The 22054-nt window shown below is 43.3% G+C and overlaps 1 protein-coding gene across 1 annotated transcript; it reads right to left on the bottom strand.

Moving 5' to 3' along the window:
* Nucleotides 1–112: 112 nt before the first annotated feature.
* Nucleotides 113–18299, bottom strand: kcnh4a (potassium voltage-gated channel, subfamily H (eag-related), member 4a; the record flags this gene model as incomplete). The annotated part of the gene is made up of 16 exons (XM_083676803.1): nucleotides 113–1325; nucleotides 1861–1937; nucleotides 2201–2280; nucleotides 2385–2767; nucleotides 3603–3641; nucleotides 3947–4161; nucleotides 4371–4620; nucleotides 5475–5674; nucleotides 6137–6331; nucleotides 6948–7155; nucleotides 8194–8351; nucleotides 8897–9146; nucleotides 10530–10663; nucleotides 10791–10922; nucleotides 11216–11449; nucleotides 18224–18299. The coding sequence occupies 16 exons, from the start codon at nucleotides 18297–18299 to the stop codon at nucleotides 312–314; spliced, it is 3645 nt and encodes a 1214-aa protein (XP_083532929.1). The 3' UTR covers nucleotides 113–311.
* Between the last annotated feature and the right edge of the window lie 3755 nt (nucleotides 18300–22054).

The following is a 22054-nucleotide window of genomic DNA, read 5'->3' as shown; positions in this document are numbered from 1 at the left end:
ATAAATTATTTTAATGTATATCAGCCTACTATAGTGATGTACACTGAATCAGCTTGTTCAAAGTGAATCTCTAGTCCATATCAATATTGTATTTACAGCAATGTTAAATTAACAAAACCTTTGAAGGAAGCACATCAGAGACATGTACTGTTTTTACATTGCCATGTGTTGTACTTTTCACTGTAATCCAATTATTGTTTCTCAGTTTGAAGCACATCAGCAGAAACGATTAACTAAAGTGGATCAGGTAAATAATGGACCAGTTACATTTCATGTTATTTGTCTGGTCACTGTGGGGCTTCAAGTAGCTGCTAATGGGTTACCTCCAGGCCCCAGAGTGGTTCCACCTCCAGAGCTTGTACACTGATACTGGTCCCCTGAGGCTCCTCTGCATTACTCTCCATCCTCTCTGGTATCCCTCCACCATGTGGATACTCAGTCCCTCTGTATTCCGGCCCAAATGATTGCCCCAACAGAGTGAGGGGTGAGTCCTGTGTGTGAACAGGGCTGGAGCCAACTAGGTCATTCTGTCTAGCACTGCTGAGAGAACCCTGGGTGGTCTGGTTGTGTGTTAAGGTCACAGAAGTGTAGTCTCCTGAGTGTGTCAGAGTGCTGAAGGCAGTGTGGAGCTGTGGTTGGCCAGTGGGGGTCAGTGAGGCGTGGATGGGTGTTGGGGAGCTGTCCCAGGAGTGTGAGAGGTCAGAGTTGACCTGAACACTCAGAGAGGGGTGGGACTGGCTGAGACTTCCGGGGGAACACAGGGGGCGAGAACTACTCATGGTGGCTTTATACCCAACCTGAGGGGCCTGACTGGTCCCTGTGAATCCTTGAAAGGCAGAACTGAGGGTCAGGCGAGACAGGCCGGGTAGGCCTTGTGAGTGGGCCATGTAGGGAGAGTTAGGTGTAGTTCTGGAGGTCTGGAAAGGGCTGCGCTGTGCCTCTATTCCCTGACCAGTAGTTCTACCTCTGTCAGAGCAGCAGGGATGTAAACAGGATGACCTGGGACTGGACGGCTGGTGAAGGTGCTCCACCTCCACCTTTTGGCCCTGGGTGGGCACCCCACTGTAGCCCCACACATTCCTCGCAGGGTGGCTTATTGGGTCATGGTGGAGGTGAGGCCCAGCAGGCATATTGAAAGGCACCTGTGTCTGCCAGTCACTGGCAGCAGTCATGTTGCTGTTAGCGTTGGGGACCATCTGCACACCATAGGGATATGTTGGGATGGAGGAGCTATAGTGAGGCATGGTCACATGGGCCTGCAGGAAATGCATCATTTCATGGAGCTCCTTGGTAAGGTTGGATACCTCCTGGTTAAGGTTGTTCATCTGTGAAAGGGATTTAAACATTTAGGGTAATAAAAGCTTAGGTCAGTGGCCTGAATGAAAGGTGATTATTCATTGGCAGAAGATGAAACATTTTGAGTTTACTGTCTCTCTCTTTCAAGGTTAACCATTTTAGTTCATTTTGGCTGATCAATGAAACGAAAGAGAAGCACTAGCCCCCTAAATTAGCCAATGTTATAGTATCGGCTTTCAAATTTAGAGCAGCTCCTTTTTAACACTCCTACATTTTACTTCAGCAACAATGACTTTCAGTTTTGTCTTGCCCTCATATCCTGCATGATGTGCTTAATGCTGAAAGTGTGTCAGGAATGGCCTGTTTTTAGATACTCAGCCCTTAAGGATACGCTGAAAGTGGAGTACTGACTCTGAAGAGGGTGAAGAAAGTTTGTAACTTGAGCTCTCTTTGTCGAAATGGAGGCACTCATTAATTTATTCATTCATCGATAATTAGCCAAATCAATTTAGCCCTAGATTTATTTAGAACGACATTCACCCATTCCAGTGGTCATGTTCATACCTCTTTGTTCAGCTTGCTGATGTTCTGTCTCACTTCCTCTGTCTCCAGAAGCAGGTTGGCACTCACCTGGAATGGGTCTGTGATAGTGGTGAGGGGTGGGGAAGGGGGGAATGGACACACATTAAATTAAATGACTGCCCCTTTCTCCTCCAACCAAACACTCGTCTCTACCCTTCCAACTTCTTGACTCTATGAAAAAAAGACATTTTGTGAAAAACGTCATGCTCCTGATAATACTGAAATAGTTGTTCTTTAATCAAGGCAATAGAGCCAGATAAGTAAACTTGTGTACACAGTACACTTTTCTTCTTTAGCTGTTTATTCTCTTTAAGCTCATTACCTTTGCCATTAGTCTTTGCCTCACGCTGCTCCACATTGAAGTGAAATGTGTGCCCATTATCCTCAATTCCATCCACAACCCTAAAGGACACAGCAAACAGAATGGTTCATACTTTGTTTGGAAATAGATATTTACAGGTAATAGGAAAACATTACATTTCATGATTTTTCACTGAAACATTTACCTGGGGCTCAAGTCCAGCGGGCTGACACAATGTAGAGAGGGGATGAGCAGCTTGGCTGGCCTATGACACAAGCTTGGATCTGTGACAACACAGGGCAATGGGAAGTGGGAGAGCTCCTCATTGGGCAGCATCTGAGGGGAGGGGCTGCGGCCTCTACACCCCTGAGCTGGGGACCGGCAGAGACGGAGTGCGTTGATGTGACAAAGCTCCTCCCCCAGCAGGGTGCTTAGGCAGGGACGGTGACTAGGGCTACCCATGCCATGTAGCAGGGGCAGCTTTCCTTGATGGAATGCCCTGTTGGCACAGTGTCCCATATCCTTGCCCAGATCCACATCTTTTGCTTCCACTATAAAGGGCGGTTTGTGGTCCATATCAGCTCGATCCTGAGGAGGAGAGGAGATGCATAAGTGTCAGTTTGGATTCATTTAGTCTTGCTATGCCAGTGTGTTGGTGGCAAGGTTCCCTCCACTATCAATGAATGTGGCATCTAGAAACCAGTTAAATATGTAATTAAAGATATATTCTTCCTTGTTAGCTATCAGATCCATGTATATCAGACTAGATTACAACATGATATGATGAAATATTTATTAAATGTGTTAGCTTCATTATGAATCCTGATAAACAAGTCAGAAAATTCTGTAACTTTAAAACAATATAAAGTATTTTATTCCATAATACCCATACGTTTGTCAGTGCAGAAAATTCAAACGTAGGTGGATATACACATGCCATGGACAAACATGCAAGCACATGCACACACACACACACACACACACACACACACACACACACACACACACACACACACACACACACACACACACACACACACACACACACACACACACACACACACACACACACACACACACACACACACACACACACTCAAAGGCTCACGCTTACCCAGAAACCCAGCCAAACACGCATACATTACAAAGACATTATCAGACACAGAGAAATCCACCCACCTACTATTGGACAGGCTAGCATTTAGAATGCACTCACAAACTGCACATATTCACATCTCAAGGTTGAATAGTTTGTGCCTTAATCCAGCTATGATTTCAAACACTCTGATTTCTGAATAGTTGATGAAGCTGCGCCTCTGTAGATAGGCTGGTTACAGTATGTTTGCATGTTAGATTAATGTGCCACAGGAAAACAGATGAAGGCTATAGTTATTATTCTACCAAAAGTGAGACACATATTTACTTGAGAGAGCCTGGGAGACTGCGAGAACCTTGTCAGGCCCTGGAGATACAAAGTCAAAATGAATCAAAGTCAAACACTTAATTCCACAACAGGAGGCAGACCTTACATAGATTGCCTTTCAACATTAGCATGCACAGTAATGAAATAATGGTAATAAAGGTGTGTGTGTGTGTGTGTGTGTGTGTGTGTGTGTGTGTGTGTGTGTGTGTGTGCATGCGTTTGTGTGTGCGTGTGTGTGTGTGTGTGTGTGTGTGTGTGTGTGTGTGTGTGTGTGTGTGTGTGCATGCATGTGCATGTGTATGTTTATCTGCAAGTTCGTGTGAGTGTGTGTATTTGTGTTTCACCTCTGCTTCACTGCCCTCTCTCAAGTTGTAAGTCAGGTTGTGGTGGATGTCAGAGCTAAAACGACTGCCATACTCTGGGTAGAGCCCCAGGATTTCCCGTAGAGCCCGAACACTGATGTACTGCAGGTCACAGTAGGTCAACGCTTTCACGTCTGCATTGCTCTTGATCACATGATCTTGCCCCGGCAGGTCTGCCCCAATCAGGTCACCTTTGCCTAGATAAATCATACAGTTCATATTAATATATACTGTACGTTCCTCTCTCAAATCCTCATCACATTCATATTTCTGTGAGAAAGTTTAAAGAACAACTACAAACAGTAGACAACTACGATTGAACACCAAGACGAGAGAGAAAAAGGAGATCCAGTAAGGGAGTGGGCTACAAAGGACAGGGACATACGAACACTTGAGCCAAACTGACCCAGTATGGCCAGAACCATGCCGTCCTTCAGCACCTCCAGAGACCCTGAACAGACAAAGTAGTTGGCCTGCAGGGCGTCTCCCTGGCGGATGAGGTACTCCCCGGGGGCACAGAAGGAGGTCTTGATGTGGAGGGACAGGGAGCGCAGACACCCCCTGCTGGCCCGCTCAAACAGAGGCAGCTGCAGGATGTCCTTGTTGAGTTGCATGGCGATGTCCGCCCGCAGCTCGTCTGGGAAGTCATGAAGCAGCTGTACGAGAGGGGAGAGGGGGAACCTTAGTACCCACCATGCCGCCATTGTTTTCAGCAGTGAAAGTAGAAATTCAAATTCAAAATTCTAAGTAGTCAAATTCAAGTCTATGAACATTGATTGAATACCTTGTTATGAACACAATCAATTGAAAGGCAATGCTTGGTGAAACGCGTTGAATGAATGTGCATTTCTGTATGAACATAAGCAGGTTTCTGTGTTGGTTGCTTTGCTTATATACTGGGCTTCAATGTACTTTTATATGAGGTACAGTTGACACACAAATGTCTTACACTTAAAGTATGTGATGGCACACACAGTGTTAGGCTGTACAGGCGCCACAGATGAGAGGTGATAAGGCAAGTTCTCATGTACTGCTGCATCTGTTACTTCAGCAATGAATAAATTATGAGGCTGGTGACAAGGGTGTAAATGAGTGTTCATTATTCTATTCCTATCTAGATAATCATGGGCTTCTACAAAGCTATTGCCAGGACTGATGTAACACAATAATAAATGAGTCACTTTCAATGAGTTCATCCTAACTTCAGTGGGTAGAATTTAGACTTGGTAAGGTGAGGGTGACCTAAATATGAAAAATCGCATTTCTGATTTGGAACCAGACACCCACACAGAGAACCGTTTTTTGTGCCTTTATTGTGAATGCTGCATGACAACGCCACCTACACTAACAGAACCGTTTGATTAAACGACCAAGATAGAGCTGTCGCAGTCACTTCACAGGAAGGCATTCATTGCTCAGGTGCAATACCAACTCACAACTGAAAACAAGAAAACAAGACCAGTCTGTTAGAAGAGTATGTATGTTTAACCCTGTGTGTCATGTGACCCACCTCATTTGCGTTGATGCCGTTGGTGACGGACCAGGTGGTCTGGAAGTACTCTAGCATTCTTTGTTTCAGCAGCTGGGGCAGCCGGTGCACGCGTATGAAGTCCTTCAGGTCCTTCATGCGCGTGTGGTACAGCGAACGGCGTGAGTACATGCGCTGGATGATGGCTGTCACATTTCCAAAGACCACTGCATGCATCAGGGCTGGAGGTTGAATGAGGAACAGAAAAAAATGGGAAGAGGTCACAAGATCTAATAAAAAAATAAAAAAATAATTCAAAGCGCATGGCAGTCGGATGGAGGAATGAGTATCAATCAAAGACTCAACCTCTCTGATCCATTGAACTCTTTTGTGATATAATAGTTGATTGATTGTGATGTATAGTTGATTCACCCACTTCAGACAAATGCACTTATTGTAAGTCGCTCTGGATAAAAGTGTCTGCTAAATGAGTCAAATGTAAAATGTAAAAACTGGGTTAGGGTTAGGGTTAAAAAATGGAGGACGTGTTCATTGTAATGCAGGGAATGGAATGAGGATGGTATCAAACACACATATTTAATACCATTCCTCATTCCATTCCATGCATTACAATGAGCCTGTGCTCCAATTCCTTCCTCTGCCAGCCTCCTGAAGATGTATGAAGTCAGTAAGAACTCACTCACCCCCTATAAGCATGATGCAGATGGAGAAGATCTTCTCAGCATCAGTATTGGCACAGACATTCCCAAAGCCCACACTGGTGAGACTGCTCAGAGTGAAGTAGAGGGAGGCGATGTAGGCACTGGGCATGGAGGGACCACCCATGGTACTATTAATGTAGGGGGTCTCCAACCTCTTCCCCAGCTCCTGCAGCCAGCCTGGAGGAGGGATGGACAACACAGGGGAACAAGGAGGGAGAGGGAGAGAGAGAGAGAGAGAGAGAGAGAGAGAGAGAGAGAGAGAGAGAGAGAGAGAGAGAGAGAAAGAGAGAGAAAGAGAGAGAGAGAATCAGAAAAACAGCTTGGAATACAACAAAAGGTTTGGGATGTCTGCTAGACTGATGATTGTCCACCCCTGCAGGTGATATAAGAGAGTGTGAGGCATGTTGGGTTAAATTAGATTGAGTCACTGTGAGGGAACCAGCCTCTGTCAGAACTCGGTGACCTCCACTACCTGTGAGGGGCGGGAGAGGAGGAAGATGGACTGAGAAACCTGCTCAAGCATTCAGTCATGTCCAGAGACAGCATGCTGGGAGGGCAGCCGGGCAAGGTAAATTGGCCCCCTTTTTACTCAGATACTGCACGTAGAGGTAACAGTGGTCACAGACGGCTGCCTCCCATAACAATGCACATCGCCAAAAGGGTGCTGTGTGAGTTGTCCATTCACACACACGCACACGCACACTCACACACACACACACACACACACACACACACACACACACACACACACACACACACACACACACACACACACACACACTCACACACTCACCAATGTCCCAGGTGACAGGGTCGCTGCTCTCTATCTCCTTGCGGCCAATGACGTACCAGACGCAGGCCATCCAGTGTGCCAGCAGAGCGAACACGGACATGAGCAGAGTCAGGACCACAGCGCTGTACTGGGAGTAGCGGTCCAGCTTCTGTAACAGCCGCAGCAGCCGCAGCAAACGCACCGTCTTCAGGAGGTGGACCAGAGATGTCTGGACAGGAGAGAACACATATAGAGTTTCATCCACACAGATAAAACATACATGATTATTCTCTCACATACAGACACACAGAACATGGAGATGTCATTAGAAACACACTGCATGCATACAGTACACACATGAATACCAAGTCAAATAGAAAAAGACAGCTGCAGAGTGTACATTGGAAAGAAAAGTATGAATATACAATACTGTGCATATATTTGTGTATTTGTTTATATATCTTTGTTAAAGTCATATGGGGTCAGTGAGTCTGAGACCGTTTGGTCTTTTACACCAGAGGTTATAGACCTATCCACTGTACTGAACTAATATGATCTGGGACAAGGTTAGCTTGAGCAAATGGCCCATCACGTTTATCCGTTTCTCCAACTTCCACTTCCAATAAACCACATCCTTCGAGCAAAGTGATTTTCATTTGCAAAGAGTACTGTAGCACTTTTCTATTTTCGAACTGTGAAAAGCAGTTAGTGCTGGGGAAAGGTAGTGTTAGCGGTATCACAGCCTGAAGAAGATTAAGTAAAGAGGCCATTGAAGAACATTAATGTCTGTCTGTAATTTAAAGATTGTAACAGAGAAAGAGGAATGAGAACTGCAGCTATCGTCTTGTGGATGAGAAAGGACACTGGAGAGCTGGAAGGAGATGTTCAATAAAGCCGTGGGTGGCAGACCTAATCCACAACGCTCCAACCCTCAAGGGGAATAGAACAAGACCAAACACAATTTCAATTTAGGAGAGAAAAATAATTGAGACAGTGTCTGGAGATAACAGGGGCTCTCTCACATACAGTTTGTCTAAGAGAAGCCATTGGAGGCTAAGAGGGCACACACACTCACACACACACACACACACACACACACACACACACACACACACACACACACACACACACACACACACACACACACACACACACACACACACACAACACACACACACACACACACACACACACACACACACACACAGACACAGACACAGACACACACACACACACACACACACACACACACACACACACAACTCACCACTGTGATGTTGAAGGCATACAGAAGGTCAAAGGGCAAGGCAGCAATCAGGTCTACAAAGAACCAAGTGGTGCAGTAGTGGAGGTAGATGGAGCGTGCATCGTACACCACCTGACCTGACTGGCTCACATAAGTGGTGCGGAAATTCAGGATGATATCTGCAGAGGAACAGGGAGAAAACACAACTGTATATGAACACACAGATGAATAAATAATTGTGGAATCATATTTATAGGAATTTCATTCTGCAACACATACAATTGTATTTTACAATCCACAGTACCTATGATTTCCCCAGGTCATGACAATTATGGCACAACAAAAAAGGTTTGGATGAACAGCATCTGATGCACAATAGCAAAGTCTGCTACTTTTGCACAAGAACATCATTGCACATAATCGTCACTCTATCCTGAACTTGTGAAGAGAGTGAGTCTGAGCTCCACCTCAGCTGTGCTAGCTGTGCTTCACACCTCCCTCTGAGCAGAAAGTGGGACAAATGTTCAGAAAGGCTCTAATGTGATCCGTAACCTGGGGCGACAGAGTGAGTGAGGACAGGTGGGAGATAATATGGTCATGCGTGCCCCATTGCCAAGGAAATCACCACAGCTACTATGGGGAATACATTTATTCTTATTCAACTGTTGGCATTCCTTCCTTTCACCATTGGAGAGACATCACTGCTGACAGCACAGCATCTTACCCAGGATGAAGAGCATCTCCACGGCGATGTCACTGCCAATGGTGCTGCGAGAGGCAGAGTCACAGTCGTTGTTATCATCGTGGCTGACGAAACAAACATTGTAGGGCACGGTGACTGCAACGTAGAAGGTGGCCAGGAGGATCAGCCAATCCCACAGTGCCTTGGAGACGCTGTAGTGCAGCAAGATGAAGCGGGACTTCTGCACGGCCGCCACCTTATACTCTGGCAGAGAAGGCTTCTGGAATACACTCTGGTGAGAGAACATAGAACATAGAACACAGGCATGGGTGAAATACAAACCAAAAACATCATACTGCTACATGTGTACTACATGTGTACCTCCATAAAATCTCAAGAGGGTGCACTCTGAGATATAAAACAGCCAGAAACATGACATCAAAATCAGTGTAGCGCTCCTCTAGTGACAGTTGTAGCTTTATTGTGGGGTAAGAGAGACTGCCTTTCAAGAACTAGGGACATCTTATGGGCTCACGGTATTGAATGGCCCCTTTTGAAGACTTACATAACCAACACTGATGCTTCATTGTGTCACTGCAGAAGAGGCAGGTAGTCTAATTGCCTGAGGATCAATTAGGTTCTAATTTGTTATATCCTGTACATGAAAAGAGCGAAATTCAATTATCCACAGATTTTGAGAAATTAATCCCCAATATAAAAAAGGAGATTATAGGTTTCGTGAGGTAATGACTTTTTAAAATGACATTCCTTTGTCTTTCTTCAATAGGAAAAGAGATGGAGGCCAGCATATAGGAACTTTCGTTTTTTAGGATAATGAGCAAGTGATCATTAGTGGTTGCACATGAGGCACCTGGACCCGCATATGGCAACCTGCATTCATCTGCACATGTTTTTCAGCAAAAAAAAAAAAGCCTCACACAGCAAGCAAAGCCATACATAGCCTGTGTTGCTGTCAAGGGTAATTAGCCAGGTCTCAAACACATATTGATTATAATATCTTGAAAAAAGAGATCCCAAATAATATAATTAACTGTGGTTCTGGATAGTGCCTTTATCAAATATTTCATCCCAACATTCTAAATATTGAAATCTCATAGCATTTAAAGGTAAAAACTGACAAAGATCTTTTGAAAAAAACCATTTTAATATTCTGTGTTTTGTTTTGTGTGAGTATTGTTTTGAAGTGATGAGGTCTCTTTGAGGACGTGCTATGTCATGCTGTGCCCTCTCTTCTGGCGCTTTGCGTTAATTAGTGAGATGATATCCCCCTGCCGCGTGTCCCAATCTGCAAAGGCCACAGAACGTCCCTCTGCAATACACACCACTACAAAGACTTCACCAGACTGAGGTTTCAAAGGCTGTCTGATCAATTCCCAAAACAGGAAACGCTCAGCCTTCCTTAGATGAGTAGGTAAATGTCACCTATCCCCATTTACATCAAAAACACAACTTTAGAGAGATGGTTTAGAGAGATTACTTTATCTAAACGGTTCTGAAATCGAAATGAATCATAGGCATGACAAGGCACAGGTTTCAGCTGTGAGGCTATGTGATAGAAGTGGTTACAGTGAATTCTCAGTCAATATAGTGAGGCAATACCCTCCATACAACACTCTAAAGAGTGGCATCTATGGGCAAAGGAAAGGAAACTCACGTTAGTCAGCTTCCTCTTGCCCCTCTTGGAGAACTGGTTGGTGAGCTGACACAGTGCTGTCCTCCCCCTCTGGCGGGCCTGGGCAAAGTGGGAGCGGTTGCTCTTTGTGTTCTCTTGGGCCTCCTCAGAGATGCCTGCTTGAAATCAGGGCCACAACAAGTGGGTTATTATGTTCTCAGGGTCTTCGTCTTGTTCTAGCCTTCTGGAAAGTACAGAACAGCTGGCATTGTATGAAGGTTTAAAGAATTGCTGTAGCCTCACCCTCTCTCCTGCTGCTGTGATGGCTTCTTCCATATGACTCAGTGACATCCTTGAAGGAGAATAGGAACAGAACAACCTCTCCTTTCTCATTCTTGATTGGCACAATATCAAGTAAGCACCAGAATGGATTGCCTGTAGAAGCAGTAGGTTGCAAAAGGTTACAAAAACACTCTCTGCTGTACACTATGTCCTAACAGTCCTGCAGCTCTCCTAATGGTACACACCGGATTACCTTGCTTCCATTGGAAGTACAGTGTATGAAAAAAAACCATACAAAAATAAAACAAACAATACTAACTGTGACCAACATATTTATGTGATTCAGAGACACAAGAGTGAAAACCCACTACACTAAGGTGCTAAACAAATAAGTAGTACTCTAAATGATGTTACCCGGGGGACACATCAGTGTGTTAAGTGCTCACCGTTCTTCCTGTAGAAGCGCACCTCCCCCTGGTATTCCTGCTGGCCCTCCAGAGCCTTGTGCACCTGCTCCGTCACCCTCTCGCTGGTCTCCGCCCCGTGCAGGAAGCGGCACATGCATGTCTTCTGCATCACCTCCGTGCGCACAAACCCCGTCAGCTCACAGAACCCATCCGAGCAGTACACAATGGGGTAACCGTGGCGACCCTGAGCATTCCCCAGCAGGAAGTTGCTGTCTATGGAGGATGAAGAGGGAAATGGGGAGTGTGGAAGTAAATGTGAGCGTCACCATTAAAGTGTTACAGAGAGAGAGCATTCACTGACCTGAAGGCGAATGTAATGAATAGTCAGACACAATGTGCTTCCGTCATACAATAGGGTAAATGCTGTACTGACATGGTGTCCTCGCATCTTGAACACCATGTCAGTACAGCATTTACCCTATTAAGTCCAGACATCCCCCCCCCCCCCCCCCCGCCTCCCCACCCACCTACTCTCATTGTTTTTACCCCCTCTCTTCATCCCTTGGTTGTGTGTCGATCTGTGCTGCTCTGAGACCCTGAACTCTGGGCACATCAGAGAAGGCTTTGAAGTAAGGCGATGAGTTTGTGAAGTCTAGGTGGATACAGTCCTGCCAATGGGGGTCCACCCCCCAGGGGACGCTCAAGCGGGGGCCCTGAGGCCATTAATGGGGACAGAAAATGAGCTTGCGTAACATTCTCACATCCCACCCAGAAAGACCCAGCATATTTAAAGACTGGAGTTTGTACTGCTTCAGTTGCTAGCTTTAATCCTGTCATTTATCATGTTTTTGGGCTGTATTTTCACCACAGCACACACGCACGTGCACAAACACACATACACACACACACACACACACACACACACACACCTAATGTGAATGACAATAAAATGTCTTACCAAAAGGAAACCATACAGAGAATGCATATGTCATCCATGTGACTTTTCTTTTTTTAACTCATCTATGTACACACATCTACATATTAATAAGAAACATATGTTATTGCAGTATGATATCCTCTAATACTGTCTGATAAAGCTCTACATATTACATTCCTAAGCAACATTCTGTTTCTATGACAACCTTGAGGCGGATTTTTACCAAGGCTTAATAAGGGAATTTATTACATAACCTTATTATAGTACCTTCACTCAAAATGTGTATGTAAGATTATTATTAGAATATGTGTACAGTATGTTCCAGTGTTTTCCCCCAGTCTCCCATTCACCCACTGGGGTGGACAACACCATCTCAGGAAAGGAAGTATCCTTCTGTATCCTGCAAAGAGGAGCAGGGGAAGGCGATTACAGAAACGCCCCTAAACACACCCTTTAACAAAACCCAATCTATTTATATGCCTGGACCTGACAGCCGTGTGCACCTTCGATTACCACCTACTGTCACTGCTCCAAAATAGAGTTTCATCCACCTTGAAAATGAACTCCTCTCACCAGTCTATACAGGGCATGAAAAGGTTAGCTTGTGAGAGACATCAGAGCCCTGGCTTGACCTCAGCACTGACACTAGTTAAATACAAAACACCTACAGTATCTGGACGGGAGGGAGGGAACATTATACTTTCAGTTGGCATAATAACTGGCATCATACTCTAGTTACCATCCATCTAATATATTGTATATCATCCAGCCCTGATTCACAATATGTACCTGTTTACCTGTCTCTGGGAATAAAACAGATGGTGCATTTATTAAAGTGATATGTTTTTATGAATAATATTATCCCTGATGTATTTTTCATAAATTGCATGGCCATCCTTTATTTCACTTACAATTTAGCCTACAGCTGTGAAATGGGCCATCTCCTCTCCTCAGACCTATCCTCTTTAAAATGTACAATAGGACAGTCAAATAGATTGTATTGGTGCACTCAGAACTCAGTACTTCATTGTGTAGCAACAATCATCCATCTCAGGCACCCTCCACAGCCCAATGCCTGTCACTTGTCACCTGTCTCTGAATATCAATGCCCGTTATGTCATAGCCATATAGAGTTTCATATGGAAAGATTCCACTGATATTGTAAATATGTTCTCTAGGTCATGTATTCATCCACTCTTCTTCCATAAGCGAAAGACTTGATTGTGTGACAGGATTGAATTTCATACCCAGAGTTGGGTATCACTGTATTACATAATATAGTCTTTGCAAGATCATGCCCATTAATAAAAATAATTAGCTTGAAGCGTAATCATTTTCTACTAACTGGAGATATCGTTTTTGTAAATATACCTTGCAGTGGAACTTAAGGAAAGCGAGACTTTAATTTATAATAGCACTAACATTTGGTTAAGCATTTGTTGCCATAGTACACAAATCAAATAGATCACACTTCACAATGTGGTGAAGATGACTGGTTTAAGTTATCTGAGATGTACATGCTCCAAATGCCTTGATATGTTTATTCAGCTGTTGGAGGTGATCCACGGTTAGTCCTGACCAAAAGAAGACACTCTACCAATACGAATACCAACATGACAAAAAATAATCACATTGACTCTGAGGGGTTAAAGGTTAGATGAGGGTTATGTTAAGGTTGAGTTAAGGTTTAACCTTGGTTCATTTCCCCCTGAGAATGGGTAAACTTGGGTAATGGGTAAAGACTAAATGAAAGGTGTGGAGATAATCTGCTATTGTACAACAGCTACATGATGTACCCTGGCTTGGTTTGCCATAGCAATTTGCAGAGAATAAAAAGCATATTGCAAAGCTGTTATTTCCATCGATTCCAGCGTATTGTGTCTTTTTTTTCTAAAGGGCAAAGCATAAATAGATTCATGACTACTTAATACCAATGTTTTCTGTTGTTTTCTTAGCAAGGGCATTATTTTACTTAAAGATAAAGGCAAAGAATAAAACATGGTTATGCTCCTTAACAAATTCAAGGTCCCTAGTTTTGTGTCATGGATGCTGTGATGATTCAACAAATAGCTCATATAAAACATACATGTTTTGAGTGAGTCTAGTTCTAAATTCGACTGCTTCTTTCACTCCTTCTATTTTTCGAGGACATGAGAACATTTCTAGAAGGAAAATGCACAACAGAGTATACGGTACCATAGGTTCAAATCTGCTAAGATTAAGTACTGTAGATACTGTATGATCATTGGACAGAGGTAAAGTGAAGTGGTTAGTTTGATCCCTGATCCTTACAGTAGGTGCACTGCGTCTCAGAGTCGATAGAGATCGACAGGTGAAACAAAGTTGTTTTTCTAAACCAGACAGCCAGACAGCAGGCACCTTTGTCCAAAATCAATTACTCTATAATGCTCTGCCAAAATGCACACAGTCTTTTTCTCTCTCCCAGTCCCAATCATCCCCTTGTTCTGTCTCAATCTCCCCTCTTTATCAGATGGAAGGAAGGCTTAATTATCTGAACCTGATTGTCACACCTGTGCTTCTCTCCCTCTCAAGAATATCTCAAAACAGTATCTTGTAATAGTTCATTGGGTAGTTCCTACTGAAAGACCTGCTACAAAGATCCCATTTTCACTGTTTGAACACCCTCCTTATCTCCTAATAGATTTCTATGAGATTTCATGTGATTCTGTTTATTTACAAGGTCAAGGATGTCTCCATCAAAATGAAAGACTGTATGTATTAGTCTAACGTTAGTGGTCAAGTTTCAGTGAATCATTCACTTGGCAACAATTCTCTACTTTATCAGCTACTGTACAGTACCATGAGGGTGAAAATGCAGTAAGTACAACACCCACACAGGTAATTAGACTGAAGCAGACATTGACAACAAAGAGAGCTTTAGCCTGTTGTGCCCAGCTAACACATAGACAGCTATCACTGCTTGCAATCGGGAGGCTGGTGGAGGTAGAAATCGGAGGGCGGGCTCATTGTAATGCATAGAACTAACTCAAGATCTGCATGCGTAACTCTGACATTCAATGTTGTTTTCTTTTACTTTCAAAGAGCCTGACTAGTGAGATCTATATACAGTACTGTACAGGCACTGTTTGACTGACTCTTGGCCCCTGCATAATTCATTATAATTAATTACCCCTGCTCAGAGTCTTCTAGAGAATATACAGTATTGACAGCTCTGAGCCTGCTCACATGTCAGGGTCACCTGGATGTCACTTCCATTCACACAGGGAGGCCAATGTTCAGAAAACACAGTGGGAATTATCATTCCTGTGAGGAAAATTCACATGGATTTGATGGGTAGTCTGTGGAGTCGTCACATACTGTACAAACCATACAATCACTTTCTGATTCATTTTATATACTGTAACTTTACAGGGCATTGACACAGAAGGTGAAGCCAATCAAACATTTACAGTACACATTATGCTCAATGAGGTGGGTGGAAAACTTTGAACTCTCGATCAAATAAAGTTAAATGTTTAAACTGCTTGTTTCATACTGAAAAATTCACCAAAAAGCTGCAGCCCTCTCTGTCTTCTCTCTTTGGATACTGTCCCCCCACCTCCCAGTCCACCTCAGACCCGCTCTGTCTTGTCTAACGCTTGGCCAGCCCATCCACCCACGCCCGGGACACAGAAGGCCTGAGCCTGCCTAGTCTGGGGGAGTGTCTGGTCTGCTACTTGTGTGTGTGTGTGTGTGTGTGTGTGTGTGTGTGTGTGTGTGTGTGTGTGTGTGTGTGTGTGTGTGTGTGTGTGTGTGTGTGTGTCTGAAAAAGAGCGAGAGAGAGTATGAGGGTGCATGTGCATGAGAGAGAGTGTCATTACGCTGAATTAATCTATTCACATACAGACTGACCAATACACACTATCATGTGGGAGTGTGGCATGATCTGAATGTTGCAATGTGTGTTGCAATGTGTGTCACTCATCTTGATAGAGAGCTTGATACATGTTTAAGACCTCTCACATAGTGAGATCAGGACCAAAACAACATCATCAAGACCATGACAGAAAACTAGAGAGTATAAAAACTTGGCAAATGTAACTAAACCAACCGAAAAAAACAAATAAATAATCGTATTTGTTTCAAGCATAAGGCCATACAAACTTGATTCATTGGTGTATGCATTGTCTCTGCTTTGTTTTATACACTATTGCTGAATTTCAAATAATAATAATAATAAAAAATCTTTAATGGAAGGATTATTACCATGGTTAATTGTTTTCTGATCAGGCTGGCCCAAACCAGGGGCGAAGTAAGAGATCGCATATGGAAAATAAACACACTAAATAAAATAAATAAATAAATTTCTAGTTATTCTTTTCACCATGTATGACCCACAAATTTGGGGTGCTTATTACTTGAGCACCACAGCAGATGAAACGTGAAAGACAACGGCGGAGCAAGGGAGATGATTGAAAGTTAGAATCTCAGTTAATTTACCTGATTAACCAAATTTAAGACTATAGATTTCATATTGTATAACTCAACTAACATCTGTGTTTAGTGCTGTTCAACGCAAGATGGGCACACTGGAAAGACAGAAGTGTAAGTTATTTCATCATTAAGCTACAATTGAATATGCTTTATAGTTTTCAGGTCAAACATGTTGGCTGATGTTTAAATAGTAGCATTTTCATTAAAGCCACAGTCTGTCATGTTCCTAATAATTTCAATTAATATATAGGCCTACCCTTGGAATTGGAAAATCTGACTTATAAATAGCATAATAACTTAGTAATTACAACTATCTCACCTTTCCATAACCAAAACACCAATGACTTAAGCTAAGACCTCATCTAGGGCCCCCAAATTCATTCATGTTAATGTATTTCATAATCAAGACTGAAATGTAGTATAATACAGTGTCTCTCATACTTTTCATCTTTATCTAACTAAGCTGGATAGACTACACTCTGATACTTTTTGATACTGTTTTTCTTTTTTTTCTTTTTTTTTCACTTGCTTGCATCACTTTTCTGAAAATAAAATCAGTTAAACAATTAATCAAGTTTGCATGGCCTAAAAAGGAAAAATACTCAAGGGATTTTAAAAGACTTAAAGAACCAGACTTCATATACCCTTAACATAGGTACATCAGAAACATTATTCAATCCCAATATAATGTTCTTTAACTGCATACACAAAAAGAACTGCCCACAGCTACATCATTATTCCAATATAAAAGCTTTGTTTGATTTGCTACTACATGCATAACAGCTTTTACAGCGGCCCATTGCTGAAAAATATCTCCCATACTCACTGTCCAGCAGGTCAATGGGTAAAAAAATAGACACTTTTAATGGATGCACACACCGTGCACATGAATTGATTATACATATTGGGGCAATTTCCTAGACAAAGAGTTAGCCTCTGGACCAGTAGCCCTTTCAATGAATTAAGATTTTCATTGAACATCCAGGATATTGGCCCAATTATATTCATACAAACCTGTAGCTTATGGATAAATGATAGAGACATTCACATCTAAGCTCTACAATATATGCTACCTAGTGATATCTTTTTTTTCTGCCTTTTGTCTTGTGAGCAATGAAATTGAAACCCCCTCCTACACAGCAGTGGACGTCTACGCCACTCATGCATCTTAATGAGCGACAACATGGCACAACAAGTGCTGCTTGAATTCAACACAACAGCTCTTCCACGTCTGTGCTCCCGCTGTCTCCCCGCTGTCTGAGTGCTGGGTCATGTTTGTGACAGACTGCCTTTCATGTCCACCACAGTGTTTTACAGAACATTGCATCATCACCTACTTCCTACCAATTGAGATTATTCACTCACTTAACGGTCAAATTACTTAAATACAGTACACTGAAAACAAAATGCTCATTCACAGCTGTAATTATAGCTGTAAATACAAATAGGGTAAAAAAAATAATAAAATGTAATTGGCCTAGAATTCAAGTGGAGACTGGTGTATGTAACAACTGTACACTGTAACAAATTGTACAGTAAACCCACAATAGCATAGTTACAACCTATTAACAGCCCTTCTCCACACCAGAGGTAACAACAGATGTACTCAGTGGGCATGGAGGATAAGAGGATGGAGGCAGAAAGGTAATACTTACGGGTGCCATCAAAGTGGTTGGCGATGGAGTCCAGGAAGGTGTTCTGGGGCGCCAGGAGGCCCTTCATCACAGGCATCTTGTCCAACGTTGGAGTCTCACAGCTGCTCTCACGACTGTAAGTCACTCCATCCCCAGACAGAGAGAGAGAGAGAGCTGAGAGGAAGGATTAAACAGCCCAATATGGTCCTGTGAATAAACCAGAATCTTCTTGATCTAGTTTGAGCGCTCAGCTGGTGGGGCTTACTGAAGCGTCAGGTGTGTAGACCTAGTCTACCTTTCTTTGTTCTCGTTATGGTTTGTTTGTGTTGTTCTTCTTCTCAGCTCAGATCAAACAAAGTTAGTTTTTCTGTGTTAGCTCAGAGACATCAGGTTCAGTTGTGTATCCCTCTGCTCTTTGCTCAAGCATCAGTCTGAAATCTCAATTCATCCTCTGGCGGTCTCACCTCCACACAGCAGGAGAGCAGGCTGTGCACACCGCTACCATCACTGAGTCTGTGCTCTGCTCTGCTCTGCTCTCTCTCTCTCTCTCTTCTCTCGCTCTCTCTCTCCTCTACTGAAAGCAAGAGCTCCGCAACGCTCTACTTCACTCTTTGTCTGTTCTCTCTCTCTCTTCATTATCTGAGCCTCTCTCTCTCTCTCTCTCTCTCTCTCTCTCTCTCTCTCTCTCTTTCTCACACACACACACACACACACACACACTCTCTATCTTGTTCCACCTCATCTTACTGAAAGGTTGATAGATCCGGTAGACAGTTGAATCTCTTGAATCACTTTTTCTTCTTTTCTTCTCTGTCCCTCTTTTCTGCTGTATCCCCCTCTTCCTCCACGACCATCGACTTCTGAGCCTTAGCCTCTGAGGCAGAGCACCTTCAAGAGGCGCAGGGGGATGGGGACATAGGGACATCAACCAACACAAGCATGCATAAACTATACCCACAAGCATATGTTCCAATTAGCACCTAATCTACTTGCCATTGCTAATTTTAGAGTACATTGTGTAGAAACTGTAAGAAACCCTGTCACCTGTGCTTATGTGTGTGTGTGTGTGTGTGTGTGTGTGTGTGTGTGTGTGTGTCTGTGTGTGTGTGTGTGTGAGATGGTTGAGATAATGATTGGATGTAGTTTCAGTTGCATAAGGTGCTGGGCATAACAAGGTATTTAATTGGCTTTTGAAAAGAAGAATCAGAACATCTATCAAATTTCCACTTTAGTTCCAAGGAGAAGATTGAAAGACGTTTATACACAGAGAAAGTAATGGGAGAGGTTCACACAATGAGGGAGAGAGGGCCTTGATATCTCCATATAATCACACTGCAACCCAATGTGCCAGAGCTGCAGGAGGGTAAGAGACAAACATGGCATAACAGACTGATGGAGGCTGTACTACAGAAGACCTGCAGCCTTCACAGGAACTATGGGCGCGCGCACACACACACGCACACACGCACACACACACACACACACGCACACACGCACACACACACACACACACACACACACACAGCCTAATGCCCTGTCAGCAGTAATGACGGCCGAGATCTGCCCACGTCTGTTTTCTACCGTACAACTTTGTTCCCCGGGCCAGAAGTGGGCCGGCTCTGGCTGCCATTCCTGAGCCTTATCTTTGCCATGACCTTGCCCAGCATGTGGATGTGGACCAGGTCCCAACCACACTCAGACCAAAGATGGCCCAGTAGCTACAGGAGCCAACTCTCAGCCAAGACTGTCCCCCCCACATTTGGACCAGGTCTGGCCCACATAATACTTGCCATTTCCAGCATTCAGCTACATGTGTCACCAGGAGACCAGATCTGGCCCACAATTGTCTGGGTGATTATTGATTTCAGAGGGGGTTGATAATGAGGTTGATTATGGTTAATAGGGGTGATCAGTCTGAGACTGACTATGCTTCTGAGGGGGATAAGTTGTCAGTTGAACAGCCAATGAGTCGGATGATGCAGAAGTTGGAGCTGAGAATCCTCATAATCATGAGGACACACAATGACAAATTCAACAGTTCTCCCATATAACCAACAGATTTTTATTACACCAATAGATTAATTTACACTATTTACAAGTCAACTAGCACCTACAGTGTGCCGGACCAGTCATGTGCGAAAAGCAGCCTAAGTATACCTCAAATGATCTTCTACAACATGTTCATTCAAATCAAAAGACAGACCAGCAGGAAGAATCAGTTTACATTAGTTAAAGGCAGAGTAGAAAGCAGCGTGCTGTGTTTTCTTTTTTCAAACATACAAAGAAGAATGATTAGGCCTGTGATCAAAATGTTTTAAAGGCCAAATGTTCTCTCTATCCATTTCAAAGACTCTGGGCAGCAGTGGCTGTCTCAGATATTGGCAACAAGTGCATGAAGTGTTCTGCTGTCCCTCCAATCCTCTTCCCCATCGTCAAGATTCCCTCAGCTTGGTTGCGTGACCCGTGGAGAAGCTGGTTTAGCCGGCTCTGGAAACGACGCTCATCTCCTTTCCGTTTACCGAGTGTGAGGATGCCAGTGGCCATGTCGCCCCCGAGGGCTCCCCCCATCCCAGTACCGTTACCTGAGTGACACAGCAGCACATAGAGGGGACAGGAGCGGGATTTCCGTCTACAGCAGTTGGACACGTCCTGTGCGTCACAGGCCAAGTGAGACACAAGTAGCAGCAAGAGAAGGACTTTGAGTTTCTGAGAAGAAAAATATGTCTGTTTAATTGAACTGATCAGATAGTCCGTTTGAATTTCATGGTCCAACTAATTCCTGGTTGAACTGTCTTGGTCTAATCCTGTGTGCACTAAAATACATGAAGTAGCTTTGGTACACAGAGTAATAGAATTAGTACACAGCTGAGGATTAAAGCATCGCCATATTTTGTTACCCATACACTCAATAAAGGGGTTATAATTGTCTGATTCAAAGACTATCTAATAACTGTCTATTTTACTGTCTATCAATTAATTCTAAAGGCTTTATAAACCCTACAGTATACAGGATACCTTTAATGTTACAATTGCATGTCAGTTACTAGCTAGCTCATTTTAGAATCATAAGAGTGAATGAGAGAGACCACACTACCTATCTTCCGCCGTAGACTGAAGACCCATCTCTTCAGGCTACATCTTGACTGTCCCTTCTAAAGACCCCATCACACCCCCACTACCCCTCTGTACAGTTCCTCTACTGTTAATAATTTATTTTTTTCATAATAATAATAATCCTTCCTTCTTCTAGCCAATGGCACCTGGTCCTAGCATAGATTTTTGCTTATGATGACTGATATAGATGATTCACTTACTTTAGCCAAATGTACTTGTTGTAAGTCACTTTGGATAAAAGTCTGCTAAATGTCAAAAATATAAATGTAAAGAGATCCAAAGAGTTTTCATAAGTAGCTTAAAGACTACCTGCCATAAAATATCATACTATTTTTATATTATGTAGGTAAGTAATGGATTCCCAGAAACCCTGTCCAATTAGACTGAGCACCATGAGGGTGCACTAAGTGCAAATAGTTGTTCAATTTCCATATTATGAAAATGTCTCACTAACAAAGGAGAACGCATTACCATGAATTATCATTAAAAGCACCAAATTGCAATCGCTCATGACATTGCCTTCAGTAATAACTCAAGTTATCCCTGTACAATAATGGAAGTCTTAATTATGCAACAGTAAAACTGTGCTATAAAAGATGTGGGTTATGTAATGGTCAACCATACCTTGGTGGTGGACGTGTCCATCCCTGTGGCAGCTGCTGTCTGGATCTGTCTGGAGAACCACATCATGTTCTTGTTAGGCTGTAGAGTCCAGTGGTCTTGTCACCTCTCCACACC

Source organism: Argentina silus, assembly GCF_951799395.1.
Source record: "Argentina silus genome assembly, chromosome: 9".
In the NCBI taxonomy this organism is placed as follows: domain Eukaryota; kingdom Metazoa; phylum Chordata; class Actinopteri; order Argentiniformes; family Argentinidae; genus Argentina; species Argentina silus.
The sequence above is the reverse complement of the archived record's forward strand: the minus strand, read 5'-3'. Positions and strand labels throughout refer to the sequence as shown.